The sequence below is a fragment of the Heterocephalus glaber genome, unplaced genomic scaffold, assembly GCF_053883595.1.
Source record: "Heterocephalus glaber isolate CG9 unplaced genomic scaffold, H.glaber_assembly_v1.0 deba00001564, whole genome shotgun sequence".
Lineage (NCBI taxonomy): Eukaryota > Metazoa > Chordata > Mammalia > Rodentia > Bathyergidae > Heterocephalus > Heterocephalus glaber.
Genome location: NW_028258351.1, coordinates 22,040,274 through 22,057,806, shown reverse-complemented (window position 1 = coordinate 22,057,806; position 17,533 = coordinate 22,040,274). Strand labels below are relative to the sequence as shown.

At 38.0% G+C, this 17,533-nt stretch overlaps 1 protein-coding gene across 2 annotated transcripts; it reads left to right on the top strand.

Moving 5' to 3' along the window:
• The first annotated feature begins 4 nt into the window (after nucleotides 1-4).
• Nucleotides 5-14,826, top strand: Sco1 (synthesis of cytochrome C oxidase 1). 2 transcript variants are annotated; one of them, XM_004857544.4, is made up of 6 exons: nucleotides 5-268; nucleotides 1,519-1,609; nucleotides 4,326-4,430; nucleotides 5,290-5,382; nucleotides 8,848-8,963; nucleotides 13,902-14,826. In XM_004857544.4, the coding sequence occupies exons 1-6, from the start codon at nucleotides 5-7 to the stop codon at nucleotides 14,046-14,048; spliced, it is 816 nt and encodes a 271-aa protein (XP_004857601.1). In that variant the 3' UTR covers nucleotides 14,049-14,826. The 2 variants fall into 2 exon arrangements, with proteins under 2 accessions (XP_004857601.1, XP_004857600.1); XM_004857543.4 differs by having other exon boundaries at nucleotides 4,326-4,523.
• The last annotated feature ends 2,707 nt before the right edge of the window (nucleotides 14,827-17,533 follow it).

Genomic DNA, 17,533 nt, shown 5'->3' with positions numbered 1-17,533 from the left:
ACTCATGGCTGTATTGGTGCAGTCTCCGAGTGGCCAACTCTGGCGTCTTCTGCCTCGCGAACTCTGGCTTTGGAACCCGGCGGAGAGGACTAAGAAGGTCTTGCTGAGGCAGTTCTGTGCGCGGCAGGAAGAGGTGCGGCGGATCTCGGGGAGCGCTGTCACCTGCCCGGGAAGCCGGCCCTTCAGCACGGGGCTACCGCCACCCGCGGGGTCATCAGGGCCCGAGCCTAAGGGTCACAGAGACCCCACGCGCCCCTGGAAGCCCGGGGTGAGTGTACACTTGAAGCCTTTGCAGTGCTCGTTACGGCTCCCCCGTCCTTGTGGCCTTTCATCCCACTGGGTCCTAACCTCAGAAGCTACTCGGCCTGTCCTCGAAGTGTTCTCAACTTGGTCAGCTTCCCGGGTCTTGGACTCTCATCTGCATTTCCCTGGTTTGCCGGTAGCCCCACGCCTGGAGAGAGAACTTAGAAGCTACACCCTCTATATGCGGTTAGATAATCGGGTTTGGATTTTAAATTAACTTTTGCGCCAGTGAAATAAGTTACAGGTTTTCTTAACGACCTCAACCTTAAGATTATCATGATTGAAGAGTCAAACCACTTTTAAAATTTTTGTCAATTGAATGCCCCCTTCAGGGTTTCCATAAATATCTTGAAATTGAAATGGAGGATCTTGTTTGTATATGGATATGCCACTTTTCTTGCGGTTTTCTCCGGCTCTATAATTCTAACCCAAAAAGAACTTGAAACCACTATTCTGTAGTGATAGGTAAGAGAAGTAGGTTTTCAGAACTAGGGCAAGCAAGGTTAATGAGTTAGACCTAGGTGACAGACATCTTCCTTATTTGGGGACTTGGAGGAATAAAAAGAAGTGATTGCGATTTGCAAGAAGCCCCACTTTTAGATATCTTTTCTACTTTGGTTACTACTTCTGGAAGCCAGAGTTAGGTTAACCTCTCTTATTTTATTAATTTTATTTATATAGTCTCTGTATCAGCACAAGTGGTAACTGATTGATTGTGCAGTACTGGGCTTGAACTGAGGACTAGGTCCCCAGCAAACCCCACCCACATCTCCTTTTAAGAATTTTGAGATAGGGTGCCAGTAAATTGCCCGGGCTGGGTTTGAACTTTCAGTCCTCCTTCCTCAGCCTCCCAGAGTGCTAGGATTACAGGTGTGAGCCACTGTGGGGAACGTTTAATTGGTTTTTAAATAAAAAGTTGAAGCCAGGATTGCACATAATAACAATCATGTTACTTGTGCTTCTTTGTGTTAATTTTCCCTCTGAACAGGAAATTAAATTATGAGTGCTTTTGTCATTGTATATATGCAAAGCCCGGATATAAGCCTCATTCTCAGAAACGTTCAGCATTTTCTCATCCCGGACTAACTTGAAACGTTATGCATATTGAACAAAATCATGGTCTTTGTATGTATACTAAAAACTATCATAAATTTAGCATGGTTAAATATTTTCATCTTACTAGTATTTTTATTTTTGAAATCTCTGCCCCAGTAGCCTGTTTCCTGGAGGTCTTTAGCAATCACATTTGCTATTGGAGGAGCTTTACTGGGTGGAATGAAGTACTTCAAGAAGGAAAAGATAGAAAGTAAGTAGATATCATCTGTTCAGGTCTGAACAGAATCTTGCGTGGCTGTGTATTAGCATCTTTTTTTTGTTATTTGTTAACTTTTTATTTTGAAATAGTTTTAGCTTTACAGAAAGAGTTCCAAAGACAGTATAAAACTTTCCCAGTATAGCTTTCATCCGGATTTTCATAATGTTAATCTTACATAACCATGGCACATTGATCAAAATTTAAAAAAATGTTGATACAAAACTAAAACTACAGGGTCTGTGGGGATTGCCCATATTGTTTCATCAGTGTCTTTTGCTTTTCCAAGATCCAGTCCAGGATACCATTAAAGATGCTAAAAGATTTATCGTGGATAGATTTGAATGTGGGCAGTATGAAGTCTAGAGGATAGAGAAATGGCCAAATGCTGCCCCACACTTGAGGTACACATGATGGAGAAACAGACTCAGAAGTAAAGGCTTTCGCTAGATGAGATTCTTTGAGGAGAGGTTCAGAGCAAACTGGGGCTTGAGGGCCAAAGAAAGGCTCAACCTTCACATTTGAGAAGGCTTCCTAGGGGTCAGGCATGTAGAACAGTGTGAGTAGATCCTGTACGCCAGTGGCTATCCACAGAGGAAAAGGCCAGAAGCTGACCATGGTTGAAGAAAGCCAATTACTGCTCTAAAGTAGCATCTTGAAAGGTCCAGGAGGAAAAAAAAAAAAAAGGAAGGAATTTAATATGTTAGTGTCTGCTCCAGAACTTTTAAGATAGGAAGTTTCAGGTAAATCATTCATTTACTGCTTATATTTGATTTAATTATGTAGCATCTTATTTGATGCCATTATATTCAAAAAAGGTAATATTCAGATCTGGAGGTGATAAATCATAAGCTTTAGAATTTTAGCAAAATAGGTTCTGTAATGCTATTGGTATAAAAAGGTGACTATATAATAAGCAGTATTAATATGATTGTCATTTTAATTAGCAAGTTCCTTTAAGTTTCACACAGACAAAAAATTTAGAAGCTAGAAAAGTAACAGCAGAGACAGTTTCAAAATACACAAGCTTCTTTTGACTTTAGTTTGGAATTTCGCCCATAGTAATATTTGTTTTATTTCAAAAGTTTACTATGAGACAATCTTTAAAGTGTTCCTAAACTATCTGAGTGTATTTGGTAACGTGATGCCTCATTGTTTCCAGCTACACAGTAAAGCATCTTGTATTTTCTGCAGACAAGGACACTCCAGTATAATTACAATATAACATCAAAATCAGAAAAATAACAGATTAGCAGTCAGGTTACTACTCTTAAGTCTTAGGACAATTTCGTATTTAGTCTTCGTGTTTTGCTACTTCACATCCTGGTTTTGTTGTTTTCGGTTTTTTGTTTTTTGTTTTTTGTTTTTTTCAGACAGTCTGGGCATATGCAGTTCAGGGTGGCTGTGAACTCACTGTGTACCCTAGGCTGGCCTCAAACTCACAGCAGTCCTCCTGCCTCAGCCCCAGAGTGCTGGGATTACAGGTGTGCACTACCACACCTGGCCTTACTTCAGATCTTTTATAGTAGAAACACACCTTATTCCTAGTCGACTCTTTAGTCTCCATCAGTTTCTCAGACTTTACCTGACTTTTGTGACCTTGACAGCTTTAAGGATTACAAGCTGCTTATTTTGTAGAATATCCTGGAGTGTAGTTTTGTCTGATGATTCCTCCAGGTTGGAGTGAAGTCATGCTTCTTTGGCAGAAATATCACAGAAGCAGTGCTGTGTCCTCATTGCATCTAGTCAGATGCCTCATATTTTCACCTTGTCTCATTATTGGTAATGTTCCGTTTGATCATTTTATTAAGATGTCTATCAGCCTTCTCTCCTGAAAATTTGACTTTGTATGTATTTTGTGATAGGTATTTTCACATTTTATTTGCATGTGTTTTTCCTGTCAAATGCTGAATTTATTCATTTATGTCAATATGAGCTCATGGTGTCCTATATATACAGTGATTGTTTATTCTCTTTATTTTGATACTCAGAGTGTCCCAAGTTAGCTAGTGGGAGCCCCTTCAGTTAGGCTTCTTGTCAGTTGACATATCTCCTCTTCTTTGAGTTCTTCCTTACTTCTGCCACAAGAGGGTCCAGGCTCATCTTCTGCCTCAATCCTGCTATCAGCCATTTCTCCAAAAATCTGTTTCCTTTTAGTTGGAGAATGTATATACTATATTGAAATTGAAATCATAAACAGACTAGTACTTTAGATTTCTTTCTAATGCTTCAAGGTTCATTGTAGTTCTTTCCCTGCCCATAGTTTTATTCCTTTTCCATTTGTAACTCTCTTATCTGTAATATATTTAATTTTTAAAATCAATCATCTGTATGTAAATGAGCTCCCATCACCACTGCCCACTCAGGCCCAGGATCCCCTGCCAGCCACCACTCTTAACCCAACTTGGTCTCAGACTCTGTTCTAGGTCCCTTTGACCCTTGCCCCACTCTCAGCCACACCTAATGACGTGGGACTGAATTGTTCTGGAAGGAAAAGTACCTTCTTATGGTGCTCACTACATACCATAGAATTTAATTTGAACTTGTTTTATTGTTTTATGGTTATTTTTCTGAAAAGATTTCTTGAAAACTGAAACAACTTCCTCCATATTTTATACCCTACCCACACACAATTATTAGAATAGCGCTGATTGTATGTTCAGTATTCAAGTACCTGTGCTTAGAATGACATTCTTGGTGTCTCTTTAAGAGCTGGAGAAGAAACGGCATCGAAGCATTGGGAAGCCTTTACTTGGGGGACCGTTTTCCCTTACAACCCATATTGGAGAGCCCAAAACTGACAAGGACTACCTGGGTCAGTGGGTATTGATTTATTTTGGTTTCACTCATTGCCCTGATATCTGTCCAGAAGAACTAGAAAAAATGATTCAAGTCGTGGATGAAATAGGTAAGAAAGGCATTACTAACTCTCCACTGTGTATTTTTACTTAATGTTACTACATTTTCACATTTTTGTGTTATGTTAGGGGGTATAATTATTTGATCTGTAAAAATATAAAATCTCAACATTCACCTTGTTTGTTGCTTTGATTGTGTGACCTGACTCGCCATCAAAGAAAGCTTATTTTGATACTAAATGTTAGATCACTTTAAAAATGTCAGTAGGGCTGAGGATTTAGCTCAGTGGTTCTGCTGCCTGCCTCACATGTGCAAGGTCCTGAGTTCGATCCCTGGTACCAAAAAAAAAAAAATGTCATTATGGCCAGGGCCTCCCTAAACTTTGCTTTTGTGTTCCTTTATTATGGTCTTCCCATTGCCTTTTTTCCAGTAATAGTTAGATTAGGAGATCTACAATGATATATAGTCAGTGGTGCAGTATTTTATTAGCACCAGTTTAAACAATCTTAAATTGTTTCAGAATACTCTTTTTAAATAATTTACTCCTTTTAAATAAGTGGTGAAGAATACACTATAAATATTGGATTAGATTGGATAAGAGAATATAGCCAGGGTAACGTTTAATTCCAGCATAGGCATTTCACAGGGTTATATATCCACTTTTACTCATTCCTGTCTTCTCCACTCAAATGTTAGATTTCCCTGTGTTTCCTTAATACCGCACTATAGCACTTAATACCCTCTCCTGCCATTGTTGATTTTCTTTGTCTTTTCCCTTATCATATGAATACTGACTAATTGGAATTTTCTTTCAGATAGTATTCCAAGTCTGCCAGATTTAACTCCACTTTTCATCACCATTGATCCAGAAAGGGACACAAAAGAAACCATTGCAAATTATGTGAAAGGTATATTTTACAAATAATTACTTCACATCTGTTTAGCTCTTGCAGTTTTTGAAATATCAACTTATTTGGACCTTATCATGCCTCGTGAAATAGGCAGAACAAATGGACTGATTTTACAGGCAAATAAATGGAGGGTGCTCAGAGTTTTGGCTATGGCTAGTCGATACATAAATGAGAAAATGGTTTCTCAGTTCCTTGTGCAGCACTCTTTTTCTTTTGTCAGAGAGGAGGGATTTGGACTTGAACTTCGTGTCAACGAAGTTCATAGAGCCTTGAATTAGGAGTAAAGATATATTGCTTCTAATTCTAGTACTGTACTTCATTCTCTTTTGGTAAAATTAGGAGAAACACACATTCTGAGAATGTATACATTGGAAGATTAAAGATGAATTACTAGATGTAAACATACTTTGAACTCAACGTGTTTTGAAAAGCCAAAACATGTACTGTGACAGAAACATCTTCATAATTTTTAATGTACAAATTTTGATTCAAATGTCTCAGTACAGGCAGATTAAAATCTACTAGGTGATTTTATTGATGATAAATTGTAGTAGAATTGAGGGTGAGTCCTCAGGTTCTAGTTTATCTGTAAGGTTAGGCAAGTTTACTTTCTGTAAACTCAAGCTTCTTCAGTGTAAGTGCTTAAAAATCAATTTGAATTTAAAGTATTGTGAAATTGATTTAATGACTGATCAGAAAAACTAATGCCTACTTTATGACACATGGAAATGCATATCCTGTAGAACTTTGAGATTATTTTAAAATTGTTTTGTGAAGGGTCTGTTATTTTAACAGATTTACTGAGGTATAATTGGTGTATAATAAAAAGTACATATTTAGGGCTGGGGATTTAGCTCAGTGGTTCTGGTGCCTGCCTTGCAAGCGTAAGGTCCCCAGTTCGATCCCCGGTACCAAAAAAAAAAAAAAGTACATATTTAAAGTGTATAGTTTATTACCTTGTGATGTGGGTATGCACCTGTGAAACCATCACCACAATCAAGAAAATGATCCTGTCAGGACTAGTACTGTAGCTCAGTGGTGGACCACTTGTCTAGCATACTTGAGGCCCTGGGTTCAGTACCTGGCACTGGAAGAGGAAAGAAGGCTGGAGGGAGGAGATGAGGAGAAGAAGAAAGAGGAGTAGAACTTTTTGGTTTGGGCAGGGGGGCGACACAGGGTCTTACTATGTGGCTTAGGCTAATCAAACCAAACTCATGCTAAGCCTCCCGAGCTGAGATTACAGGCATAGGCCATCATGCCTGGCTCTTTGTGCCCTTTCTAATTCTATACCCCAATTCCCTTTTCTGCCTCCTATCTCCAGACAACCATTAAACTGCTTTTGTCAAAATAAGCTAGTTTGCCTTCCACAAGTTTATGTGAATGGAATTATACAGACTATACTTTTTTTAAAAAACTATTTTGAGAATCATCCATGTTGTAGCATGTTCATAGCCTGTTCATTTTTATTGCTGAGCCCTAGTCCATTAGTAGACATTTGGGTTTTCTCCAGCTTTTGGCTATTGCAGATGGCATTCATGTACAAATCTTTGTGTGGACACATGCTTTCATTTTTCCAGAGTACACACCTACATGTGGAGTGGTTGGGTCAGGTAGTGTATGTTTTGCTTTGGAAGAAACTGACAAACTGTTTTCTAAGATGGTTGTACATTTTTACATCTGTGGCCAGCAGTGGTGAGAGTTTCAGTTTCTGTACATCCTGACCACACTTGCTGCTGGCAGTCTTTTTAATTGTAGCCACTCTGGTAGGCTTGTGGTGGTATTTTATTATGATTTTAATGATACCTGTAATGAAGATTAACACTCAGAACCTTCATCCTCTTGTTATCTGTATGTCCTTGGTGTCCACATCTTTTCCCCACATTTTGTGAGCTTAAGTCCAAATATATTGGCTTATTCTTTATATATAGTGCTTTTTGTTTGATATATAAGAAATCTTTGCCTAACACAAGGTTACAAGGGTTATGTTTTCTCTTTAAAGTTTATAGTTTTACTTATATATTTAAGTATAATTTATGCCCACAATTTGCAGGTTTGTCAGAAATTTGAGCAATAACAAAGTTTTTTCATAAAGCAATAAAAAGCACCACATATAATATACTCACTGGGTAATACATTTAAATGTGTTATATTGGCAGTTATTTTTATCATATATTAACTGAACCATAATATCCCCAAATGAGTAGACATGTAAATTGCCATACCTAACTGAAATGCCAAAACCTTACAATACTTTTCTTCAACAGCACGCACATGCATTACTAATTCTGTTTTTCAAGTGGAAGAGTGAAAAATTTTAAGTTAGTGTTTAGAAAATATTGCAGTTTCAGCAATTCAGTTAAAATATGTTTGGATATGTAGCTAACTCAGGCTTCACTCACCCTTATTATTTACTCGAGTGAGCAGAAAAGACAGACAAGACAGCCTGCTTTCTTCAGCACCTGAATAATTTAGTAGCCAACTTAAAAAGAATTAGCCAAGGAACAAAGGCTTCTATACTTTTAGAAGAAGGAGGTCCTGTCAAATGTTGAACTGTCATTTCAGTAACCTCATGAATCCAGTTTTTTTAAGTGACTTTTTCCACTGAGCCACTTATGTACATTCCAGCAACCTAACAGCACATGCGTAATATGAGTGACTTACTCCTAGCCCTGAACTTTATTGTAATTGTTGTTTTGGAATGATGAATATTAATTGTTCAGTTCCTTATCAAAAGTAAAAGTAGAACCTGGTACCTGTATTGAGATTATTTGCTAGAAAACAAGATGCAAATAATCTGGTGTGGTGTGATATGATCTTAATTGTGAAGCAAACTTTTTTTCATGACTCAGTGAAAAACTGTGGTACATAATTCATAATAATAGTTTTAAACTTGACTATGTCAACTACATGTATTTTTTAAACGAATTGAAAATGTGAATTAAATAACTAAATTTATTCCCTCCAGATCTTTACTAGACCATCATAAAAAATTGACATACAATATATTACAAAGAAGAATTTTCATTTGTTCTTTGTTTTTTGTTTTGTTCTGGTTTGGTTTCAGAGATAGGGTCTCACTATGTAGTTCAGGCTGGCCTTGAACTCACTATGTAGCCCAGGCTGGCCTTGAGCTCATGGTGATCCCTCTCCCTCAGCCTCCCAAGTGCTGAGATACAGGCATGGGCCACCAGGCTCAGCTCAATTTGTTTGTTTTGGTACTGGGGATAGAACTCAGGTCCTTGTGCTTGCTAGGCAGGAGGTGAAACCACTGAGCTAAATCCCCGCCCCTCAGCTCAGTTTGTTCTATGTGAATTTCTTTTCCCTTGAATAAAAAAGAAATGTTTGAGGACTCACAGGAAGAAAACACTAGGGCTGCCTTATAGCAGGTATTGTTTTTTTGAGGTAGAGATGGCTATTTTGTTTGCTTCTCATTTTTCTTTACCTTTCTCATTTTTTATTTAGAATTTTCTCCCAAACTGATTGGCTTGACTGGCACAAAAGAGGAGATTGATCAAGTGGCCAGAGCATACAGAGTATATTACAGCCCTGGCCCCAAGGATGAAGATGAAGACTACATAGTAAGTTAATACCTAGCTTTCCACCCAGGGGCTGGCTCCCAGACCCCAAATATTCATATAGTTTTAAATAGCTGGCTTCTGAGATTATTACAGATTCCTTGAGAATTTTGGATATTTGAAAGAAAATAAGCATTATTTTTAAAGATGATTGTTTATCTTCACTACTCATAATTTAATTGCCTGTACTTCTTTTCTAGTGGTGCATAAAATTTGAGTCACTATAAAATCATTATTTGGATACAATGTTGGAAATAAAGAGGACCATCAAATGGAGAAAAAGCTTGTTTTAGTTTCATTTTAACCACTTACCAGTCCAATTATTTAAATACAAGATGACTCAAAATTGCATATTTTTTCATTAATTTTATAAGGTAATATAACAGGACATATAAAAACAACAATTTTATCAAATTTATTCAACATAAGAATCTACTGGTTGAAATGACACCTGCCCAGGTGACACTCGAGATAGTTGGTATGTAAAGAAACATGCTGCCCCGAGTGACGCTAGAGTAAACTGTTAAGCAGGTAAAAACACTGTATTGGTGATCTCTGAGTCCTCAATGAGGAGGTGTAAGAATATCCATCCTCCTTTATAAAAGCAGTTCTAGGCCACGGGGAATTGCAAGTTGAGGTTGAATGAATATTCTGAAAATCAAGAGGAAAGATGCAAGCTATCAGAAAGTAGGCTTTCTCTAAGGTTTACTTGGATATCAGCTGTGTGCCTTGAACAATTAGGTTTACTATATGCTTTTTTAATAATGAACAGAAGTTCTCTTAAGTTGTATTCCTGTAGCACTTGCGTTAAAGAGCTGTCTTCGTGTTCATTGGTGCTGCCCCACAAATCTTAAACTGATGCCCAAGCTACTTTGTTCTTTTTCTTATCGGTACTTTCATGTTGTAGCAACAAGGGCATAAACACTGCCCCTGCCCACAGAGTTTTCTTTTAGTATGGACAGTTTCCTATCGCATTAAGATTTGATACTGTATTGTAGTATTGCAGATTTCTTTTTCATACTCTGGTTTTCCCATAATATTAGTTGGGCAAAGTGATTAATCATAAGAGGCTTTCCAGCTGCAAAACTGGCTTTATGGAAAGAACGATGGCTAGGACCTTGAATCATGGATCCACCAGCTTGTCCCTAGAGCAACACACAGAGGTGACATCTCACTGTGGTACTTTGTCTCTGCTGCCCACTGTGACTTCTCCGTCACTGAACCCAGAGCACATTGTATGCTTGTGTACCCAAAGGCCTAAATTAAAAGGCTTCTGGGTCCTCTACCTCAAATAAGCCTACACAGTAATCATACCTCCCAGATCTGATGCCTGATAGCATTAGGGAAACTTGGATCATGAGAGAAAAGGACAAGAGAAAAAAAGCATTTTTCCTTTTAGCCCTAAGTTTAAGGAAAGTAGATAGACCCTGCTGTGGTTTCCTCTTGCTGTACTGGCAGCATGAGAAGCAAGAGAGAAGAACAGAGGGGAGCAGGGGCTAAGAGAGGGAGCCATGGGCAAAAAAGGACTTTTCAGACTTCTTTACTTTTCTACAAATTGCATTAACTGGTTTGGAGTTTAACTGGGGATGACAGTGGGAATGGTGGAGCACTTCAGTCTGACTTCAGTCTTAACGGATTTTTGTTAAGTTGTGTAAACACTTACAATCCTAAACTAGTTAGTACTCTTTCATCTTGTGTGAACAGTTCATGACTATAGTCAGAAATGTTATAAATAAAATCAAACAGCTTATAAAACTCAAATTTAAAACATTCAGTTAAAGTGATGAGATACTTTACTGAAACCAAAACAGTGCTCCTAGGAATGGGTTTTGTGTCAGATGTCCAACTATACCATCAACCGCCCCTCCACAATTTTCTCTTCCTTTTTAAATACTTTGGAATCTTTGATTGTGTACTATTCTTTGACTGGTTGATCTTGATGCAGCAAAAACATAACATTTTCATGTGATCTGCTTATAAACTAGTAGTTTACAGCCAGGTAGCAGTGAAGCCATAAACACAAGTTTGGGCCCTGAAATTTGTACTCATAACACAGATAATGCAGAACATGGATATTAGTTTTTTTATTTTAAAAATTAAAATGAAAATATGCAAGACTTATGGAGACTTCTTTGACCTTTTATAATTCATCCTGTTTTGAGATAATACTAGTCAACTGCCATAAGAATTTGACCTTTTGACAAAAGTGAATTCACTGCTGTACATTTGCTAACTCAACCAATAGGGGGAGATACTCTCCAGCTTCTTAGGCTTTCATTATGAATTTGTGCTTTGAGGCCTCCGATTTTTATGTAGGAGATGGTCTGAGAAACTTCTAAGATTTAAGGACCCATGAGTGATGGGGTGCCTTAAAGATTAACCTTGAGTTATAATGGAATGAGATTTTCATAATCTCAGGCAAGAGCAATAGGAGGTAAACTTACAGAATTTTTGTATGGAGTCTTCATACTGATAATATGTATAAACGAGCATGCCAAACATTTAGGATTCCTTAGAAATCTAAATCTGTATGTTATTGCATTATCAAAATTAGGAAATACTTTTGAAAAAAGAATACAATTGGCTTTCAAACACAAGATGCTGTTTCACAATAAAAGAAATATGAGTTTAATGAGATGCCATTTTTCACTCATTACTTAAGATATGGTCAAAAAGTTTGAAAACCTTTTGTCAAAATTGGAAAACTAGGAAATACACAGTTGGAGTTAATTTGGAACAATGCTTTTATTGTTGTTTTTGTTCATTTGTGTTTAGTTGCATTACTGGTGATTGAACCTATGGCCTTCACACTTGACTACATCACAGCCATTTTTATTTTTTATTTTGAGATACTAAGTTACTAAGTTGCACCAGTCTGGCCTCAAATTTGTGATCCTCCTGCCTCAGCCTCCAGAGTGCTAAGATTATAGGCATGTGACACCATGCCCACTGCAACTATTCTTTAAAAAGCTATACCTGGACTGATCTAGAACACTGACATATATAGTTAAATAAGAAAGCAATTATGACATGTTACTTGTGTTTAAAAATAGGTAGTAGTAGATGTATACATATACATGTATAACAGTAAATGCAGAACATACCTCTTGAAAAGTACAGTGGTCCCTTCTGAAAATAACTGAGATACTCTGGGAGTTCAGAATAGAAAGAAGTATATAAAGGTACTGCATTTTTTTGTGCATGTATATACCATTTCAAACAATAAAAATACATATTTTTGAAAGTTACACATGAGAAAAACTGAGTTGCTGTTTTCCAGTAGAATTAGAGATGGTGGCAACATGATGATAGCATGATAAGGTTGTGATTTTGAAAATGGGCAGAGGTCTCAGGTCAGGCATTCACTGGTTATACAATTTACGCACTCCAGCCTGTTGTATACCTGTCTCAGGTGTGAGGTGACATGAATGGATGTGTTAATAATTCCTTGTTTACTTCTTCTATATTAGGAGTGGCTAGAATTTTGAGTACCTCTGTAGTAGAACAAATATCAATTTGTTCTGTCCCCATCCCAAATGAATACTAAGAAGTGATCACTGACAGGATTGATAGATATGGATAGAAGGTTTCTATTTATGTATAAGAAATAATTTACATTAAAAACACTCAGAAAATAAGTCCCACATACTACAATTCTGCTTTTTAAGGAAGAGACTAGAGAAAAAGAAGAAATGGGGAAAGGAGAGATGTAAACTGCAGAGTAAGTCTAGAAGGAAGATCTGGAGATTTAATTCTGATTTTTCTATCAAATGTGTGGAGACCATCAAGCCCCATCTTGCCCTACGGTAAATCCTTTCACAACACATGAATTCACCAGCTGTTGGAACTCTCTCAGTGGCATTCTTTCCTTATGGGGTAGACAAGTGGCTCTTTCCATTTGCTGTCTCCTATGAATGTGTATATATATAAAGGAATAACCTCACAGACATATAATGTGTGTCAGGGTATCTTTAGGGGAGTGTCTCTAGTTTGGTATGTGTGATCACATTTCTTTCTTCCTGTCTTGCCAAATGGCAGTCAAGACTGCAATAAATTCCTCGAACTTACAGTGCCAAATTGGCTCTTTTAAAATTGGATTTTGTGGAAGCAACTAACTAAAAACAATGATGACCAATCTAAACTTCAGTTAGAGCTAAGAATGTTTTAAGAACTTTGTCAGAGAAATAGATGATAGATTGAAGAGGACTCCTCGGGGGTGTACCATTTATGGCTTCTGAGGCATTTCCAGATGATTTACTTCAGACAGGATTGTTCCGTGTAGGATATAAAAATTTTTTAGTAGAGAAAAACACATCTTCCTGTTTGTGACTGAATTACTAATATCAGGACTAAATATGATGTTAGGATTTATAGATTTTAGAATTGAACCAGTGGTTAGCTTTCTGACTTCACTTAAAACATGATAAGCAGAAGCTAGGCAGTAATGATTGAGAACCAGTTCTTCTTAAAACATACAAGAATATATACAAGAACTTACTAAAGAAAGTAGTTTCTCAGAAGCACTTTAATTTCATATGGCATCTCTTTATACTGTGATTAAGGAGACAAAGGAGAGATTTTTACTCAAAAGTGTACTATTCCATAAGCATTTTATAAAGACCAGCAGCAACCATATCCTAGAAGGTGAGTGCTTTGTCCAGAGACTTCATGCCTGAGTATGTTAAAGATTCAAGGAATTACAGATGCTCGCTGGTGTTACGAACGATAGCTGGTGCAGATTTCTGGAACACAAAAAATTTTAGGCTCTCCATTGCTGTGAATTTTCTATAATAAGCATAGGCTTGTTCTGTAAATAATAGATGCTGCAATGCTTATTTAGGTGTTAACAAAAAGTTCTCTTATCCTGCAGCATTCATTCAGTAAAATAAGCAGCTTATGTTGGTGATCTTTTTGTCACACATTCCTCCCTTGTCTCTGCAGGTGGATCATACAATAATAATGTACTTGATTGGACCAGATGGTGAGTTTTTAGATTATTTTGGCCAGAACAAGAAGAATGCAGAAATAGCTGGTTCGATTGCTGCACACATGCGGGCCCACAAGAAGGCACATATGAAGAAGAGCTAGCCAAAGCTGCATTGCTGGGTAGAGTGTTCTTTCGCCAAAGAGGAAGGAAGCTTTGTCTTCCCAAGAACTAGTATATACATATGTGCAACCTAAAGAATGGCCTTCATACCATGAAAACATATGTATTTTACACAGCATATTACCTAGAGTTCAGCCAAGATTCTTGGAACTGAAGATTGCACCAGTCTCCCAAGTAGCCACTGTGGGTCCAGAGGACCAAGTTAAAGTAAGGCCAGTGGAGAGCCTACCTCACTGCGCCATAGCAGGGAGAGGCTTGTGGTGCAAGTCCCCTTGGGAATAGGGCCCTCTGAGCAACATTGCCACCTGTCAGTGTCTTGGACCCTTTCTTATACAGATTGTAGAGCTGAATTTTACAGAAAAGAATGTAATTTCCATAGTGCTCTTGCTTTTCTCATCTTGAGTTCTTTGTGGCTAATAACTGTTAGGTCAGGCTCTCTGCTATTCAAAGTTAATCTTTAAACTTGAAAGCAAAAATTTAGTGATAACCAGCATCACTGTCATGTTGCATATCATTCCTCCATCAGCAGATGCTGATTTGACCAGTGAGGAGGAAAAATCTACTGTTTGGAGAAAACCATTAGTTTGATTCCTCCATGGGTTTTTTTGTGATTTTTTTTTTTTTCTGACTGAATGATCTGCTAGATTTTCTATGCCAAATGGAAATAAGAAGATTGATCATGAAAATGCGATGCAGAATATTTTTCTGCACTTACCAGATTTTACTATGTGTGAAATAAAAGTGTGTTCAGATTTGCAACTTGGACGAGCATGACTTCTCTCCTGGGTAAAGAGTGGATGTGTGGGTACCAGCCTATAGCACACAGCACAGAGACCCTCATTGAGTGGATAGATGGGTGCTCATTAAATACAAGCTCCCAGGCCAGAGCTGATTCACTGAGTCTTGGGTAGGATTCAGAGACCTGCATTCCAAACTAGTATCTCTGGCGACTCAGGTGCTGGGGACAGCTCAACACTTAAATGTTAAACTTAATACAATGGTACCCCAGTTCATGAACTTAAGTAGGCCCACAATTCTGGGGAAAATGACCATGTTCGTGTTCGTGCAAAAAAGATGGCCATGGTTGTATTCATCACCTGATGGCAGAGTTTGCAAACAAAACCAAAATTTTGCCAAACAGTTCTGCTTTTGAACCAAATTATTCACAAATGTGTTTGTGAACCAAGGTACCACCATACATGTATCAAAGGGGGGCGGGGAAGAAAACTAATTATTTAAGCTGAATTGTGTCCTCCAAAACTCTTAGGTCGAAGTCCCTAACACATGACTCTATTGGGATTTAAAGAGGTAAGTAAATTAAAATGGAGCTATTGTGATAGGTCCTCCCTAAGCTAATATTATTGATGTCAAGAGAATAAGAAAACAACACACTGAGAGGACCACATGAAAACACAGGAGAGATCCACAAGTCTTGAGAAGCCTCCAGAAATACCAACCCAGCTAGCATCTTGATCTTGGACTTAAAAGCTCCAAACCTTGAGAAAATAAATGTCCGGTTAACCACTCTGTGGTGTTTTGTTAAGGCAGCCCTAGCAAACCAGTACAATAACTTATTCATTAAACAATACAAGATTTAGTTCATCCCAAAAGTAGTTGGTTTGGAATGACTTTCTCAGGAACCTTACCAAGAAAGTGAGGAACTTTAAGACTGGTCTCTTCTAACAAGAAAGAGATTAAAGATCTAAAATGTCAAACGTTTTAAAAAGATGGTCTGTTTTAAGCCACAGACATTTGTGTGGATCACTTTGCAGCAAGCTTGCTCTCACATAAAATGTAGTCTTCATTCTCAGCTGTTGCAGGTTGGAGCTTGAGTAATGATCCAGAAAGGGAACAGCAGTTTTTAAGAAATGTTTCACTTGCTCTTTATTCCAGTGTCAAGCTTAAAGGCTCAGAGCCAGGAGGATAGAGGCAGGGCTGGGGGCCTCCGAAATGATCCTTTTCAATGAAAGGGCATGCCTAGATTATTAGGCACAAAACTTGAGTCTCAATTTCTATTCTGGTTCCTGCTCATTCCACTGCTATGCGATGCCTGGGGTGACAATGTGAACACATCCAACTCTGGGGTTCCATGGGACAGAGGGACAACCTCTTGACTCTGCATCCTGGGAAATCAAAGTCAGGGCTGCCATTCAGTCAGGTCTCACAGATCTGAATAGGTTAGAGTTTTTACTTTAGTGCAATTAATATTTTAAGAAATGCCATTTGTTTGAAAACTATGTAAGAATCCTGTGAGTGCAGGAGGCATGAAAGTAATGCATGTGGCTATTCATGAAGCAGCTGATACCTTGGGTACAAGATTTGCTGGGTACCAGTAAAACACCCACCTGAGTTAGAAGGCTACAGGAACCCAATAAAATGATTTGAAGTTGTAAATGCATCTGCATGTTTTTAAATCTGTTATGTTTTTAAATACAAGGTTTATAAAATTAAAATTTTAACCATAATCTCCCAAACAACTATTTTCTTTTTTACCTATTATACAATTTAAATGTGTATGTGTACGTGAGTGCAAGTCCTCTTTCAAAAGAATAGTCACTCGTGAAGCATTTTTCATTCATTTAGTTTATACTTTTTATTGCTGAGTTATATTTTTATTTATGAGTTACATTACTCTGTGATAAGGGTGATTATTCCTATTAATAAGGTGTAATATTACCTCTTTAGTCAGATCTTCCTAATAACACCTGTTTATTTTTAAGATGTGTTTTAAATCTTGTTCATTCTTCTATAAATATACCATCCTCTATAGGAAATTTTGGAACATACAGAAAAGTTGAAGGAAAAAAAATTTAAATCACCATTATTCCCCTCCCATTAAACAGTATTTAGATACATTTCTTTTCAGTTCTCAGCACTTTTAAATTAATTGTTTACTGGGCCAGAAATTTACAAATGGATTCCTTTAAGAGAAAATTGGGCATGACATACTGAGCTCAAGTCTCTCGTCTCCCCTGTCCTAGACCCCTACTGATAGGTAACTACTGCTTTGTGTTTGGTGTTTATCTTCCCAGAGCCTTGTGCAGTCTGTGGTATTGTGTTATTAGCAAGAAAGAACGTAGACTAAGACAGAAAGTTCCTTCAGGAGGTGACCATTGCCAAAATGGAGGCTTGTGAGGATCTGGGAGATCTTCCAGGCAGAAGCCACAGGAGGTGCAAGGCCCACACACACTTGGGGTACATGCTCCGTGAACAGCAGGGAGGCCAGCGTGATGTGATAGAGCCCAGTGAGTCAGGGAGAACCATGCTGATGAGCCCAGAGAAGTGACCTGGAGCCAGCCTCCACAGGGCTCTGCAGTTCATGGCACAAACTGGTTCTCCTATAAGTGTTGGGGGAAGCCTAGCAAGAGCAAGAACCTGACCCCCACGGGCCCAAGGACCCCTGCTTAGATCACTAGGAGGTCAAGGATGATAATGTCATTCATTCTGTTATATAATTTCATGGGAA

Excerpts from the sequence above, each read along its gene's own strand:
- Sco1 (XM_004857543.4), top strand. The coding sequence starts at position 5 with ATGGCTGTATTGGTGCAGTCTCCGAGTGGCCAACTCTGGCGTCTTCTG. Across the intron at positions 269-1,518 it reads CGCGCCCCTGGAAGCCCGGG|CCTGTTTCCTGGAGGTCTTT; the intron begins GTGAGTGTACAC and ends CTGCCCCAGTAG. Across the intron at positions 4,524-5,289 it reads TCAAGTCGTGGATGAAATAG|ATAGTATTCCAAGTCTGCCA; the intron begins GTAAGAAAGGCA and ends ATTTTCTTTCAG.